The sequence below is a fragment of the Triticum aestivum genome, chromosome 6B (assembly GCF_018294505.1).
Source record: "Triticum aestivum cultivar Chinese Spring chromosome 6B, IWGSC CS RefSeq v2.1, whole genome shotgun sequence".
Lineage (NCBI taxonomy): Eukaryota > Viridiplantae > Streptophyta > Magnoliopsida > Poales > Poaceae > Triticum > Triticum aestivum.
In genome coordinates this window covers 335,691,785-335,709,070 of record NC_057810.1, presented here as the reverse complement: position 1 = coordinate 335,709,070, position 17,286 = coordinate 335,691,785, and the positions used below count along the sequence as shown (strand labels likewise).

The following is a 17,286-nucleotide window of genomic DNA, read 5'->3' as shown; positions in this document are numbered from 1 at the left end:
CACTCGGTAGGATTTTTGATAACTTAGGCGAGCACTGGGCTGCAGCTAAGCCCCCCGAGTGAGAGGTTTGCTCTTCACTCGGTAGGATTTCTGATAACTTAGGCGAGCACTGGGCTGCAGCTAAGCCCCCGAGTGAGAGGTTTGCTCTTCACTCGGTAGGATTTTTGATAACTTAGGCGAGTACTTGGACTGCAGCTAAGCCCCCGAGTGAGAGGTTTGCTCTTCACTCGGTAGGATTTCTGATAACTTAGGCGAGCATTGGGCTGCAGCTAAGCCTCCGAGTGGAAGTCTGGCTTACCACTCGGTAGGATTTTGATAACTTAGGCGAGCGCTGGGCTGCAGCTAAGCCCCCGAGTGAGAGGTTTGCTCTTCACTCGGTAGGATTTTTATATCTTAGGCGAGTACTTGGACTGCAGCTAAGCCCCCGAGTGAGAGGTTTGCTCTTCACTCGGTAGGATTTCTGATAACTTAGGCGAGTACTTGGACTGCAGCTAAGCCCCCGAGTGAGAGGTTTGCTCTTCACTCGGTAGGATTTCTGATAACTTAGGCGAGCATTGGGCTGCAGCTAAGCCTCCGAGTGGAAGTCTGGCTTACCACTCGGTAGGATTTTGATAACTTGGGCAAGCGCTGGGCTGCAGCTAAGCCCCCGAGTGAGAGGTTTGCTCTTCACTCGGTAGGATTTTTATATCTTAGGCGAGTACTTGGACTGCAGCTAAGCCCCCGAGTGAGAGGTTTGCTCTTCACTCGGTAGGATTTCTGATAACTTAGGCGAGTACTTGGACTGCAGCTAAGCCCCCGAGTGAGAGGTTTGCTCTTCACTCGGTAGGATTTCTAATAACTTAGGCGAGTACTTGGACTGCAGCTAAGCCCCCGAGTGAGAGGTTTGCTCTTCACTCGGTAGGATTTTTATATCTTAGGCGAGTACTTGGACTGCAGCTAAGCCCCCGAGTGAGAGGTTTGCTCTTCACTCGGTAGGATTTCTGATAACTTAGGCGAGTACTTGGACTGCAGCTAAGCCCCCGAGTGAGAGGTTTGCTCTTCACTCGGTAGGATTTCTGATAACTTAGGCGAGTACTTGGACTGCAGCTAAGCCCCCGAGTGAGAGGTTTGCTCTTCACTCGGTAGGATTTTTAATAACTTAGGCGAGTACTTGGACTGCAGCTAAGCCCCCGAGTGGAAGTCTGGCTTACCACTCGGTACGATTTTATTTAATCTTAGGCGAAACGGATTTGCAGCTAAGCCTCCGAGTGGGAGTCTGGCTCACCACTCGGTAGGATTTTATTTAATCTTAGGCGAAGCGGATTCGCAACTAAGCCTCCGAGTGGGAGTCTGGCTCACCACTCGGTAGGATTTTATTTAATCTTAGGCGAAGCGGATTCGCAACTAAGCCTCCGAGTGGGATCCTGGCTCACCACCCGGAGGATTTTTACAAACTTAGGCGAAACGGATTCGCGGCTAAGTCACCCACTGAGGGGAAATTTTATTGGACAAAATAAAAAGTGACAAAAGTTATGGAGGAACTATGACACTATTATTTTGAGGTCCATGAACTACAGAAGTACTTTATTGCAACTCATCCGAGTGATAAAGCTTAAGTGTAAAATGGGCGGAGTAGTTTCGCGTTCCAAGCTCGAGGCTCGTCGATATTATGCTCGACGTTGTAAAGACGGTACGCCCCGTTGTGGAGAACTTTGGTGACGATGAAGGGTCCTTCCCAAGAAGGAGCAAGCTTGTGTTGTTTCTTCTGAACCACTCGGAGAACTAAATCTCCTTCCTGGAAGGCTCGACCCCTCACATTTCTGGCGTGGAAACGATGCAAATCTTGTTGGTAGATGGTCGACCGGATCAGAGCCATCTCCCTTTCTTCCTCTAAAAGGTCGACTGCGTCCTGCCGCGCTTGTTCAGCTTCTGCTTCGTTGTAGATTTCAACTCGAGGAGCATTGTGGAGAAGATCACTCGGCAACACTGCTTCAGCTCCGTAGACCAAGAAGAATGGAGTTCTTCCGGTTGACCGATTAGGTGTGGTCCGTAGTCCCCAAAGCACTGAGGGAAGTTCGTCGACCCAAGCTCTAGATGCATGCTTGAGATCACGCATCAGTCGGGGTTTCAATCCCTTGAGAATCAGGCCATTGGCTCGCTCTGCTTGTCCATTCGACTGCGGATGAGCGACTGAAGCGTAGTCGACTCGTGTGCCTTGAGAGTTACAGAAATCTCTGAATTCCTCCGAATCAAAGTTCGACCCATTATCCGTAATGATGCTGTGCGGGACTCCATATCTGAATATTAGTTCCCTCATGAAGCTAACAGCAGCACCGGCGTCAAGGTTCTTGATTGGTTTAGCCTCAATCCACTTGGTGAATTTGTCGACTGCCACCAGTACATGCGTGAAGCCACTTCGCCCTGTTCTCAAAGGACCGACCATGTCCAACCCCCATACTGCGAAAGGCCAGACGAGTGGGATGGTCTTCAGAGCCGATGCAGGCTTGTGCGACATATTCGAGTAGAACTGACATCCCTCGCACTTATCCACTATTTCCTTTGCCATCTCATTCGCCTTTGGCCAGTAAAATCCGGCTCGGTATGCTTTGGCCACGATGGTCCGAGAGGACGCATGATGACCATAGGTTCCCGAGTGGATATCATTGAGGATGATTCGACCTTCTTCTGGTGTTATGCACTTCTGACCAACTCCAGTCGCGCTTTCTCTGTATAATTGTCCTTTGATTACGGTAAAGGCCTTAGATCGACGGACGATCTGTCGAGCCTCTTCCTCATCCTCCGGGAGCTCTTTTCTCAGGATATACGCGATATATGGAACTGTCCAGTCGGGAATGACCACCAAGACCTCCATGACCAAGTCGACCACTGCTGGGACTTCAACCTCAGTCGGATCTGTGGCACTCTTGGGCTGTGGAGCTTCTTCGGTGAAAGGATCTTCTTTGACTGACGGAGTGTGTATATGCTCCAAGAACACACCACTCGGAATGGCTTCTCTCTTGGAACCTATCTTTGCTAGATCATCAGCTGCTTGATTTTTCAGTCGGGGTATATGATGGAGCTCCAACCCCTCGAACTTCTTTTCCAGCTTCCTCACTGCACTGCAGTATCCAGTCATGGCTGGGCTTCTCACGTCCCACTCCTTCATCACTTGGTTGACCACTAAATCCGAGTCGCCATAGACCATCAGGCGACGGACGCCGAGTGAAATGGCCATGCGCAATCCGTATAAGAGGGCCTCATATTCTGCCTCATTGTTGGAGGAATCAAAGTGAATCTGAAGCACATATCTGAGCTTATCTCCTCTGGGGGAAACCAGGACAACCCCAGCACCGGAACCATTCAACATCTTAGAGCCATCAAAGAACATGGTCCAATGCTCCGAGTGAACTTCAGTCGGCTGTTGCTGTTCAATCCACTCGGCGAGGAAATCTGCTATTGCCTGGGACTTAATGGCCTTCTTTGCTTCAAACTTGATATCAAGGGGAAGAAGTTCAATCGCCCATTTAGCCACTCGACCAGTTGCATCTCTGTTGTGCAAAATCTCTGATAGTGGAGCGTCGTTGACGACTGTGATGGAATGATCAGAGAAATAATGAGCAACCTTCTTTGTGGTCATGTATATTCCATACATGAGCTTCTGATAATGAGGATATCTCTACTTGGATGGAGTCAAGACTTCAGACAAATAATACACTGGGCGCTGAACTTTGAGAGCTTTTCCTTCTTCTTCCCGCTAGACCGTAAGCACGGTACTGACGACTTGTCCTGTGGCTGCGATATAGAGCAACAGAGGCTCTTTGCTGATTGGAGCAGCAAGCACCGGCTGGGTGGAGAGCAGAGCTTTTAGCTCGGCAAACGTTGCATCAGCTTCTGGAGTCCACTCGAACTTGTCTGCCTTCTTCATCAGTCGGTAAAGAGGCAATGCCTTTTCACCGAGTCGTGAGATGAATCGACTTAATGCGGCCAAGCATCCAGTAAGCTTATGTACATCGTGCACTCGCACAGGGCGTTTCATTCGGAGAATAGTGCCAATCTTCTCTGGATTAGCGTCGATTCCTCGCTCGGAAACGAGAAAACCGAGTAACTTGCCACCAAGAACTCCAAATGTGCACTTTGATGGATTGAGCTTGATATCATACCTTTTGAGGTTGGCAAATGTTTCGGCGAGGTTAGTAAGCAGGTCGGAACCTTTTCGTGACTTGACGACGATATCATCCATATACGCTTCCACATTCCGACTGATTTGAGTGAGTAGACACTTCTAAATCATTCGCATAAATGTGGCTCCGGCATTCTTGAGGCTGAATGGCATGGTGATATAGCAGAAGCACTCGAATGGAGTGATGAAAGCTGTTTTTACCTCGTCGGGTCCGTACAGACGGATCTGGTGGTACCCGGAGTAGGCGTCTAGAAAAGACAGTCTCTCGCATCCCGCGGTCGAGTCAACAATTTGATCTATGCGAGGGAGAGGAAATGATCTTTCGGGCAGGCCCGGTTGATGTGCTTGAAATCAATGCACATTCGGAGTGATTTGTCCTTCTTAGGAACCATGACGACATTAGCGAGCCACTCGGAGTGGTATATCTCTCGGATAAATCCTGCCGCCAACAGTCGAGCCACTTCCTCACCAATGGCTTTTCTCTTCTGGACGGCGGACCGCCGAAGATGCTCTTTGACTGGTTTTGCAGATGAGTCGACTCTTAGGCGATGCTCGGCCAGTCCCCTGGGAACACCTGGCATGTCAGCAGGCTTCCATGCAAAAATGTCCCAGTTCTCACGGAGGAACTGGATGAGCGCTTCTTCCTATTTCGGGTCGAGTGTTGTGGAGATGTGGGTCGGAGCTGCATCGGGGTCGGTCGGGTGAATGTGAACAGGCTTTGTCTCACCAAACGACTGAAATGCAGATTCTGTGGCGGGTTTCTTGGATCGCAGCAAATCACTCGGATCTGCGTTTTGCTTGTATTCTTCGAACTCGACCGCTGTCACCTGGGAATCGGCAATCTTTGAGCCCTTCTGAAAGCACTCTTCTGCCTTTTTCCGATCACCGGTGACAGTGATCACTCCTTTGGGGCCGGGCATCTTCAATTTGAGGTACACGTAACATGGTCGAGCCATGAACCGTGCATAAGCTGGTCTCCCCAAAATGGCATGATATGCACTCTGAAAATCCACAACCTCAAACGTCAACTTCTCTTTGCGAAAATGTTTCGAATCACCAAACACCACGTCCAGAGCTATTTGGCCGAGTGACTCGGCTTTCTTCCCTGGTATAACTCCATGAAAGCTCATGTTACTGGTGCTCAGTCGGGACATCAGAATGCCCATTCCTTTCAGCGTGTCTGCATACAACAAATTCAGCCCACTACCACCGTCCATCGGCACTTTTGTCAGTCGAGTGCCTTCGACAACTAGATCGACCACCAAAGCTTGCCTCCCAGGGGTGGCAATATGAGTCGGGTGATCAGATTGGTCGAATGTGATGGGTGTTTGGGACCATCTCAGATAATTTGCTTTTGCTGGGGCGACCATGTTCACCTCTCGGTTAATGACTTTCAATCGACTCTTGCTTTCCACATCTGCAAAGATCATCAGAGTGGAGTTGATATGCGGATATCCTTCCTCACTGTCCTCCTTGTCTGCGGCCTTGTCCGACTCCTTCTCCTTGTCCTTAGACTGTTTTCCCTGAAACTGCTGGATCAAGAGTCGACATTGGCGAGTGGTATGCTTCGGGTAGATGATATTCCCCTCTTCGTCTTTCTTCGTGTGGATGTGACACGGCATATCCATCACGTTGTTCCCTTCTTTATCCTTTACCTTCTTAGGGTTCCAGGATCCTTTTGGTTTCCCTTTAAACTTTCCTTGAGTCACGGCCAGAGCCTCTCCAGGAGCTGCCGGTTCAGCCTTCCGCTTATGTTTCCGACTGGTGTTTCCCTTTTCCGACTGACTTGGCTTGTGCTTGCCGCTTCAGAGTCGGTCTTCTTCTTCGCCGTTAGCGTACTTGGTAGCAATCTCCATCATCCCACTCAAGGTCATGTCACCGGTTCGACCAAATTTCAAACTCAATTCTCTGTTCTTGACACCATCCTTAAAGGCGCAGACTGCCTGATGATCAGACACATTCTCCACAGTATGGTGCAAAGTGATCCATCTCTAAATATACTCTCTGAGAGTCTCATTGGTCTTCTGCACGCAGACTTGCAGCTCCGTCAATCCAGCCGGTCGCTTGCAAGTTCCTTCAAACGTTCTAATGAACACTCGGGACAGATCTTCCCAAGTGTAAATGCTGCTGGGAGGTAATTGAGTCAACCATGCCCTGGCAGATCCTTCCAGCATGAGGGGCAAATGCTTCATGGCCACCTCGTCGTTCCCACCACCAATCTGAACCACCACTCGGTAGTCCTCAAGCCAAGTTTCAGGCTTAGACTCACTAGTGAACTTGCTGACTTCTGTTGCCAACCTGAAATTGGAAGGGATAACTGCGGCTCTGATAGCTCTGCTGAAACATTCAGGACCAGAAACATGCACTCGACTGCTTGTGGGCGCATCTCTGTCGAGTCCACCTCGATGGGCTCTGTTCCGATCGACCAAACCTTGCACGATAATGGATCGCGCGTCGAAGCCTGGTTCTCGGGGGTCGACTGGAACTCTTCGCCCCGCACTGAGCTGACGCATGTCATCTTGCTGCCGAGGAGCGTAAGACCCACCCCTCGGAGGGGAATTGGGCACTCGACGCCTATCATCTCGGTCGAGTCGGTCTCCATATTGGTCTCGCCGATTCTCACGCCCTTCACGCCGCGGAGGCGATCTGGGGCTGTGAGCCGACTGAACCGTATTCGCAGCGACGGATCGACTGTGAATTCTGTTGCGCGACTGCGACACGGCAGAATTCTGATCTCCTGCCGCCCGGAGCAGATCCCTGATCTGCATCAAGCCTCTGCCAGCTTCCGACTGAGAGGGCTGGATGGACTCTGCTATACGGGTCGCAGCTGCTAAATTCTGGATTGGGGTTCGATATACCTGAGTCGGCGGGAAGAGTTGACGTCGACTGGTGTCGGGAACTCGTTGCCGCGCGCGCTCGTCGAGTGCTCGCTGAAGATTCTCCAGTCGAGTGCGTTCGGCCAAATTGGCCAAACGTGCCTCCTCCAAGGCGCGAGCCTCGGGGGTTTCTCCTGTGATGGGAGTACGCAGGGCATCCACGTTCCTTCGGCGAAGTTCCTCTCTTTGCAGAGAGTCGAGTGGCTCGGGCTGGTACTCTTCGTGGTCTCGTGCGGGGTCGCCTCCGTCGCCTGCTCCACCATCACGGGCGAAGCCAAGGGGACTGCGGGGCCCGTCGACCATCAGGATTTCCGCCGCTGGATCACTGCTATCGCACTCGGATGCAGTCTCTACGGAGCCAGTCGACAGATCGAACAGGCCGTAGAGAGATTCGTCGGGCTCGATTGCCGCAACTTGGGTGGTGGCCGTCTGGCGAGCCACCGCGTGCCTCACCCACCGCTGAAGCCTCGACCGGCCCGAGCGCTTGCGCTGGCGGGAGACCGGGAGGGTGGCCGATGGGGAAGTCGACCGATACGGGGTCGACGGTTGCCGCAGCAGAATGCCACGGACACATGCGCGAAAATGCGTCGCACCGCGGACGGGGAGCGCATCGACGTCGAGTGGAGCCTCCTGGAGCCAGGCGGAGTCGTCGTCGACGAAGGTGAGAGCAGCGAGACGGATCTCTCGACCCTCAACCAAAACTCCAGCAGTCACCATGATGAAAGTACTCGGAAGAACTGCAACTTCTCCACAAAATCGCTAAAACACCTGCCCCACGGTGGGCGCCAACTGTCGTGGTTCTAAGTCTGACAGTAGAGTGGGGGGTAGGTATGGAGAGGCAAGGTCCTGGCTATGGAGAGGTTGTAAACACAAGAGATGTACGAGTTCAGGCCCTTCTCGGAGGAAGTAAAAGCCCTACTTCTCGGAGCCCGAAGGCGGTCGAGTGGATTATGTGTATATGAGTTACAGGATGCCGAACCCTTCTGCCTGTGGAGGGGGTGGCTTATATAGAGTGCGCCAGGACCCCAGCCAGCCCACGTAATGAAGGGTTTAAGGTGTATTTAGTGTGGGGCGTTACTGGTAACGTCCCACATAAAGTGTCTTAACTACCATAAAGTCTACTTAACTACAGGCCGTTGCTGTGCAGAGTGCCTTTTGACCTCCTGGTAGTCGAGTGAGTCTTCGTGGTCGAGTCCTTCAAGTCAGTCGAGTGAGTCCCTCGTTGGTCGACTGGAAGGTGACCTCTTCTAAGGGTGTCCTTGGGCAGGGTACTTAGATCAGGTCTGTGACCCTACCCTAGGTACATGACCCCATCAGCAGCCTCGCGAAGATAGGAGTTAACCTGGTCAGCTGTTCCCGTGGGAAATGGAGTTCCATGGACACTGGTGTTTCACAACCCGCTTCCGCCATCAACCACTAGAAACCATTTGTTGTACTTACAGACCAGAATGGTCCGGTACCACATATTTTGTATTTGCTTGGAATTTCTGTATCAAGTTGGAAACTCATCAGCTAACAGTAATCCTGGGGCTGATGAGCACGACGGTCTCTTTCTGAAAATTGATACCCGGAAAGACCGGTCGTGACAACCTCTCAATCCCAAGAGTTGATGAAACAAGCTCTTGAGAGCACCGATGACTTGGGATCCCGTGGACTATCCTTACCACCGTTCCCTTTGTGCAAGGACTACGCGCATCTCTTCTACTTGGCTCTCACATGGCTATGGGCTATATATCACTTGTCACCTTATGCTCATTTTACCGTGTTCACATTGCATGCTATGCTTGCTCCTATGCCTTTGCCATGCAATTGTGACCCTTGCTTGCATCTACCCATGATTCACCATTATGATACTCCTATGTGTATTTGCATGCTTGGTGGAGATCCTTGTTGCTATTGCCATGTTTATCATGTGCCCCATGCTATTGATGCTTGTAGTGTTGGGAGAGTCATGATGCCCCATTGCTATTTACATATGGTCTCTCGCCAATACATTGATGACATTTTACTCATATCTTGCTTTCATGCTTGTGCTATGACATGTGAATTATTCATGCCCACTATTTGCACACATGACATGCTTGCCATGATTCCTTCTAGTATGTTGCATCTTCGCACTACTAGCTTGCTTGACTTGATCGCTATGATTGCTTGCTATGTTGCATCACCCATGTTCCACTATTACTTGCTTTCTTGGGTTGATGACATATATGCTCATGCCTCTCACATGATATATCTTGATCAATGTCTCTTGTCTCAATTAGTTGCCTCTCTCACCTCCACTTGTATTGAGTGCAACCATACTATGCTTATTGATCTTGAAGACTTTGACACTATACTTGTGATGCATGCTTGTTTGATTGAGCCTATTGCATTTGGTTGTTCTCGCATCATATGCCTCCATACTATGAAATGCTCCCTTGTCCTTTGTTATGATGAGCATGATGCATACACTTGTTTGGTGAATCACCTCTTGAATGTTTGGTTTTGCACTAACGCTAACCACATTTGTTTTTCCAAGTGTTTGTTGTTCTTGCTTCTTTTGAAGGAATCACTAGACGGTGCGATATTGGAGAGTGCCCATTTCGAGTTTCAAGATGATGAGTGCTTGGTGACTGACCACTTCGACACGGCACCGCCATCTCTTTTCCATGGTGATTTGATTTTCGATCCGAGGTCGGATCTTTTCCAAGGGGGAGGGGATGATGCGGAGCATCCTACGGTCATCACCATGTCAAGAGTCTGTTTGGCAAGTGACACGTGTGACCTCTACTTCTTATACATAAAGGTGAATCTTCTCCTTTACACGTGCTCACTTGACCCCTTCGAGGATGGTATACTACTTGACACTTCTCCCGTGTGCATGCATAGGTATTGTCGGAGCTTCACGGATGTCGAGGAGGAGTGCAAGCACCAAGGAACAACTACACCATCCGCGAGGGAAGCCTGGAAGCGACGACGGAAGAAGACGGAGCTGCTGAAGCTACAGCGGCAGGACATCCGGGCCAGAGGCCGGACATCCGGCGCCTGTGCAGTCGCCCATGAACTGCACCAACAAACGGCCGAAGCATCAGCGGCCGGACATTCGGCGCCTCGGCAACCCCCGGACATCCGGCGCTCTGCCCGAAAATTCGGCGCCCCTATCCAGTAGCTTGGCCACTTCAGCCCGGACATCCGGCCAACCGCCCCGGACATCCGGCGTCTCACAAGAGCCCGGACATCCGGCCCCCAGCCCGGACATCCGGCGCCTGCCTGCGCGCAGAGTTGGGCCAAAGGCCCATGTATCCCTTCCCCACTTACCCCTTCGTGGCTAAGACTATATATACTCCTCCCCCTCCTCCTAGTTAGGGTTAGCATTGATTTAGCTCAAGTTAGAGATAGAGCTTCGCTCATCCATCAGATCTCCTCCTCGTGAGAGACCGCGGCCTCTTCGGAGCAGATCCTATCGGATTCAAGACCCCCTCGTGGGAAGATCCCCTTGTGGATTCAAGGCCTCCTCACGGAGAAGATTGGTTACCTTTGTATCCTTACCTTTGTTGACTTTGGATCTCGTGTATCTCTTTGTGTTCTTCGATCTAGCACTTGTGTGACCGATTCCTTGTTGGTTGAGTGTTTTTCCTCGTTCCTCCCCGTGATTCCCCTTTGTGCTTCCGCGTGTCCTTCGTGATTCCCCGTAGGATCCACTCCAAATGTGAAAGATCGACGCTATAGGGTTCCACCCTACATCAAGATGCCTACGCCATTTCTGTTTGCAGCCGTCCCCGTGTACCACAGCTTGAAGCCGGTATCCTCCACCTCCTTCGCCTTCTGTCCTCTCCATTTGGTTTCTTGGACTCAAAGGATATCAACACCTCTCCTCACCGCTGCATCAACTAGCTCCCGAAGCTTCCCTGTCAGAGACCCTACGTTCCAGCTACCTAAGTGAATCCTCCTAGGCTCGGCTAGCTTCCTTACCCTTCGCACTCGTCGAGTCAAATTCGAAGACCCTTGCTCATTTTCCACTACATCCGGGCGCCGATGTAGCGCGCCACTAAGGATGCGACGACCCGATCCTCGCTCACTTGCCACCATATCCGGATCAAGATACGGCGCGCCACTTGAGGGGTGACGACCCGGCCCTTGCCCATTTTCCACCACACCCGGGTTCCGATGTGGCGCGTCGCTGAGAGGGTTACGCCCCAACGAAAATCTTTTGGGTTTCATCTCCATAAGAGTGGCTGAGTTTTTACGTTGGCTCGCCAAGCCTATCAAAACCCTCCTCCTTTACCCGGGCTTGGGACCGGCTATGTTGAGATAACATAGGCGGAGTTGGGCAGAATTAATCCACTAAACTGTGCAATCAACAAATTAATCCACACATGACAGCTGAATCCGCACAATATATAACACATACAGATTTGGACATGGGGGCTACATCTCAATCACCAAATTAATAAACAAAATTTGGACTAAACGGCGCAATATGAATGCCTTAATGCCCAAATCACACTATTCGATTGAAATTTCTAAGCTAAAGTTTGGGGTAGGAGATTAGGATTAGGGTTCTTACAGTACTCAGGAGGAGGGTCGTTGGGCAGCCGCCGCAATGGCGCCATCAGACCAGAGCCGTCGTATGAGCACACACCAGATCAGGCTCTACACCTCTCGTCGCCAGGCATCAAGCACACACGTCGTCGGTCGCCTCCATGTTGCCGCCTCCCCAAAGCTTTGTGCGTGGAAGAGAGCCGGAGTGTGAGAATCAGATGAAACAAATCAGATGAAACACGTTCCCAAGGGCTTTGCTGTAAATGTATGCTGTGACGGTTACTGGATGGGTCCATCAGGTCCAGGTGGCAACGGTCCAAACGCCACGTCCACCGGTCAATGCAGCTGCAGCGAGTTTGGGACCAGGGTTGTACGCCTTCAAAACATTTGGAACCCAAATCTGCACTTTTGAAGTTTTAGGACTAGATTGACACACATCGCATAGTTGTAGGACTTATGATGCATTTTACTTTAAAAAAATTCTACGTAGAAAGTAACACGCCACCCTGCCTCGCTTTGAGAAGTCATAAGAACCACACTATTTATGCCTCGCTTTGAGAAGTCATAAGAACCACACTATTTATGCCTCGCTTTGAGAAGTCATAAGAAGAACGGAACTGATATGCACTAGCAGAATGGAGCACTCTTTATTCGTTAGATAAACACTTATGTTCATCATAGGAAGCTGGATCAGCAGACTCGTCTATATAGTCAACCCAAACAACAAAGTTTTGAGTCAAAGATCCCGTTACTACGGAATGACCAAGCAAGAATCAATAGTATCTTCTTACAACGATGGATTGAAAAGAAAAGAAAAGAGAATACTCATTTCCACAATTGCTTCTTTTCCAACTCAATAAATGAGCTGAGATATTGTACAGCCGAGGAATCCAGAAGAAAATAAAACTTTCCGTTGGGAAAGTCAAAACAAGGGATGAGCAGAGAAATGCTACCCGAATAATTCGTGTTTTCAATCCAGACGTTGACCCCCTAAAGCTCTTGTCGATATATCAGTTTGTCCATGAGGCGGACCTTCTCAAAACTGGCTTCATTGCCTTGTCCTCTTCCAAGGCTATCATACCAAGATGCGAAGGATCCTCCAGCAGCATCTTGGCGACCAAATACCCGGCAATGGACCAAGTCTGAAATTTCCTTGCCTGCTTACCAACATATTTTCCAAGCTTACCATCGTAATACTCAGGCCAGCCATCCTTCAACAGCCTCCTCTCAGCTAGGTCAATTGCTCTTCTTGCAATTTGCGGCCGTCCAGTTTTGATGCTTGCTGCCGTGAGCAGCCAGAGAAGTACTGCAGGGAGAACGTTTGATGCATGAAAAACGAAGTCGTATGCAATGGTTGTTGCAGCTTAACTCAATGTCATGTTTCAGATTTATACTAGAAATATGAGAAAACTAAAACAAACCAAAAAATGGAGCACAAAAGGAGAGATCATGCAGGTATTTCTCTTATCAACAGAAAAAGCGGCTCATTAAAAAACTTATGGAAGGTGTAAATCACAGTTCATCTTGTTGACATGCTTAGCATAAGTTTACCTTCCTCTACATGCTAAAATATAAAGTTATGATGGTTATCATTGAATTTAATTTAAAATCTAAGGCAGTGCTAGGCATTATGGTGGATTATGGTAATCTCGTTTGATCAATCCACTTTCCCCTAGTTTAGTGTTTGTTTGGTCTTTTTTGCCTATTTTAGTGGCTAATTTCCTACAATGGATTAAAAATTAAGAACACAACATGATTCAGCAACCACAAACTAAGCCTAATTCATACACGAACATAACAAAAGCACGATAATTTTCACATATATTACATACAGAGATCCAAGTAACACAAAGTGCAATAACCTGGCCAAGATCCTCCATTGTGGTAACTCCATCTCGTATTTTTTGGATCACATCCCGTCACGATACGCCATTCATGGTTCTCAATAGCAGGATAGCATATCTTCAGAGGCATCTCACCAATTAACTCTTCCCAGCGCTCCTCAATGAGATCCATTATGGCCATGGATTGCTCAGGTGTAGCAAGAGATGACACTATGGCAATCATGTTTCCAAGTGCAAACCAACGGAAGTCCATCCTTGCAGGACTAACATTACCAACAAAAAAACCACCCTCGCAAGGCATGAAATCAAATAGCCAGTCCGGAATAGAATCTGGAATAACATTAAATTTGTTGACAGCTGTATGAGAATATTCTTCCGTCTTGTAACGATAAATATCATTTAGCTGCTGGAAATCTAGCCAAAAATAACTCCGCATGTGATAACTTAAAGCATGAAGACGAGTTGCAATCCGCTCCACAAAATCTTTCCCTTCAGCGTCATGTTTAAGCATTAGAAGAGCACACCTTAGTGCCATGAAGAAAAGGGATTGAATTTCAATGGGGTAGCCATACACACCCTACAAAAAAAAAGATTGGAGTGAGAATGGGGAAAAGAAGCACAAGCAGAGAACATGATAGCATTTCCCTTAATTAAAGAGAATTCATAGCTCATAGAGGGCATTTCACTTAATTAAATAGAATTCATAGCTCATAGAGGGCACATGCATACGCAAAAATGAGCAACATGCATCATCCAAGAAATGGTTATTAGCTAACAAATTAAATAATGGATGTTTTAATATTAGTCATATTCCTAATCTGCAGTTCTACAGAATGAAAGGAATACTTGTGAATTTACACATCACAGAAGGGTAGTTGTGTGCACAACATGATGCAGAGGTTGGGGGATATCCTCCTTCAGAAAAACATATCACAAAAGGCGAAACGTTGCCGAATTCAATGATAGTGCAAGGTTGCTCACATGCAGATGTAACAACAGGTTCAGGTGGACCAACTGAAGGAGGTAGTGGACTTGGGAAGCCCGTATCGATGGGGGCATATCGAGTGTTGCAGCGTCGTGGATATAGTATGATTTGTGTATCTAACTGGACCTCGTCAAACAAAACACGGGCATTCGGATTACTTTTGGGCCAAGGATATTGCACTCTAGTATATCAGACATGAAAATTTGGAAGCACCGTCGTGGTATGAAAATCAGCACACCGTCAAACTAAAACAATTAGATATTTGATTGATGGAGAAAAATGACCGAAGGCATACAAGTCCAAATCGCCGTGAACTCACCAGAACAAAAGGAAACAATTTTGCAAGTCCAATAAGTATGAAAAGGGGGCACCGCATTTATTTATATGAAGATACACAATAAGTGAAACCGTAACAAAGCTATGAGCACATTGTTCGTCATATATTATGTACTTGAACAGAGAACAACAAAAGCAAACAAACCATTAAAACCTCACAAAGTAAAGATGACAACGTTACAGCAGTAAATGTCAAACTGAAATACTCCCTCCTTCCCAAAATATAAGGCGCGATTGACTTTTTACGGTCTTTGATGCACAACTTTGACCATTAATATATATCAAAGTATATGGATTGAACATGTATAAATGACATCGCTGTATTTGTCTTGCAAAGCAATTTTATTTCATATGTATGTATAATAATTTTATAGACATATAATACATAAAAAATATAGTCAAAGTTGTGCAACGAAGACCAGAAAAGTCAAACCGTGCCTTATAATTTGGGAAGGAGGGAGTATATTGTTTTGGAGATACATCTCGAAAAGATTTAGCGTTAATTTCAGACCAAGATAACTTCGACCATGATATTTGATCTTTAATTAGGACAATACTCCCTCCGTTCCATAATATTAGGTGTATAAATTTATATGAATAAATTTTACAGAACTAGCACTATTTTTTTCTTACTTATAGGACTTCTATGGCCAATTCAACAATTATACAGACCTACCATTACCTTGGGCTAAAGATACCACAATGCTACAATTTGTTTGATAGATCTTCAATTATATAAAAAAATATGAAAGTACTGACATTTGCTGAAACAGACATGAGACTTGTTTGAGCTTCTCTGGGACTTGATGAAAAGACATGTATTTGTCTATATGACAAGAAACTTGTTGAATTCCTATCTCATATTCAGTTGTTAAATGATTGCGTAAATTTGATAGAACTTTCACTAATCACCCTTGTTTCAGCAAAGTACAATCAATTGTTCAATAATTTTGAAAGTTTAAAGAAATATCCACACATCGGTAATTCTATGAAATGTTAGCCCAAAAGAATGGTATGTATGTCAGTAGTCACAGATGTGGTAATTCATTGATTAATAGAATAGGAAATTTGCAGTCCTGTGAAATGTACTCTTATTAGACTTGAACATATTGGAAGTGCCAGTCCATAACTTACCATCCTACGATCTATCATGCAGCAACCATCAGCACATAGCAATGTCGGGAAGGTATCAAATCCCTCAGACAAGCACAGGCTCAGAATGAGCCTCATCGCCTTCTGGCATTCCGGCCTCTCTGCCAGAGTCAAATCCCCCGTGGACTTTGTGTAGGCCCGCAATAGTATGATCCACCAGAAGCCCGAATCCACTGGTGCAACCCGCCCAATTGCGCTCTCACCAAAATCCGCGTGCAGGGTATCAACACCCTTCTTATCGTCATGAAGCACTTTAAAGCTTGCAGGCATGGCCCCCTCGCCAAGCTTAAACCGATCAACCTTCTTCTCCCAACCCTGCAGCAACACGGTCTTGAGCAGGAAGTTCTTGACAATCTCCGGCTCGCCATTCATCAGAAATGCCATGGCGCTGGGCACGAAATCTCTCACAAACACCTGCAGAGAAACCCCCCCTAAGTCAGATAAGCATATGTCGATAACATGCTACTCTTTCATAAATTTAATTCTGATTTGAAATTTCGATTCATTATAACATTGAGAAAGAAAAAAAAGTACATTGCTTGTACTACCTGATCATAGTTTAGGACTTCCTCGGATGCATGGTCGAAAGCGGCGATGGTACCAAGCGGCTGGCCGCGGAAAAAGACGAGGGAGCGGCGGAGGGCCTCCCAGGCGTCGCCGACTATGGGGTGGGGCTCGAAAGAGTGGAGCGCCGAGGAGGCCGGCGTGCCGACCAGAGAGCGTAGACCGCCGCCCGGGGAGTACATGCCGTCAAAGCCTCCGCCTCCTCTGGCGTGGCCACCGGAGTAGGAGACGTCGCTGAGCGAACGGTCATCGAAGGAGCGCTGGCGCTCGACGTTGATCCGCGGCTTGTTGAGCAGGTGTGTGAGGTCGAAGTCATCGGACCCGGACAGCGAGTTGTGCGACGCCGACCGCCGCATCCCGGCCGCCCCCAGCTCCATGGTTCCCCTCCCTCGTCACGAATTCGCGGCCGGCCTCCGCCTACTCGCCCCAGCCAGATCTAAGCCTAAAGCGCCGGCGAAGAGCGAGCTGAGAGATCTAGCTCAGGACGCTAGACAACGGAAGCGAGGACCCAGAGGCAGACACGGCCGCGCGAATCTCGAGGCGAGGTGGTTCCGCGGAGGTAAATGGGAAAAAAAACAGCAGTAGCGGGAGGGGCGCGTACTTATAGCGGAGCGGAGCCTGGGCGCCGACGGGGACGCGCGCGATAAACCCGTGACCTTTTGTCCATGTCGAGTGGGACCATCTCGCCCGAGGGACCCGCGGTGCGTGATGGTGGGTGGGTGGGTGATGTGAGAGGTGGTTTTGGGTTACCGGGTGCGGCCGGTGTGCAGCAGCAGCAGCACGTGGGGGGTTGGTGTGGTTGGGAATTGGGATGAGATGAGGACGAGGCGCTGACGTGGAACGACG

At 48.6% G+C, this 17,286-nt stretch overlaps 1 protein-coding gene across 1 annotated transcript; it reads right to left on the bottom strand.

The window, feature by feature from the left end:
* Positions 1-12,234: 12,234 nt before the first annotated feature.
* Positions 12,235-17,016, bottom strand: LOC123137094 (cytosolic invertase 1). The gene is made up of 4 exons (XM_044556678.1): positions 16,425-17,016; positions 15,859-16,290; positions 13,422-13,980; positions 12,235-12,865 (listed from the first exon to the last, which is right to left on the bottom strand). The coding sequence occupies exons 1-4, from the start codon at positions 16,815-16,817 to the stop codon at positions 12,570-12,572; spliced, it is 1,680 nt and encodes a 559-aa protein (XP_044412613.1). The 5' UTR covers positions 16,818-17,016; the 3' UTR covers positions 12,235-12,569.
* Between the last annotated feature and the right edge of the window lie 270 nt (positions 17,017-17,286).

Bases quoted from the DNA above. Each gene is read 5' to 3' on its own strand.
- LOC123137094 (XM_044556678.1), bottom strand. From the start codon at position 16,817: ATGGAGCTGGGGGCGGCCGGGATGCGGCGGTCGGCGTCGCACAACTCG. The intron at 16,291-16,424 runs GTAGTACAAGCA...GTTTCTCTGCAG, and splicing joins AAGTCCTAAACTATGATCAG to GTGTTTGTGAGAGATTTCGT. The intron at 13,981-15,858 runs GTAAGTTATGGA...TTTTTTTTGTAG, and splicing joins GCATGATAGATCGTAGGATG to GGTGTGTATGGCTACCCCAT.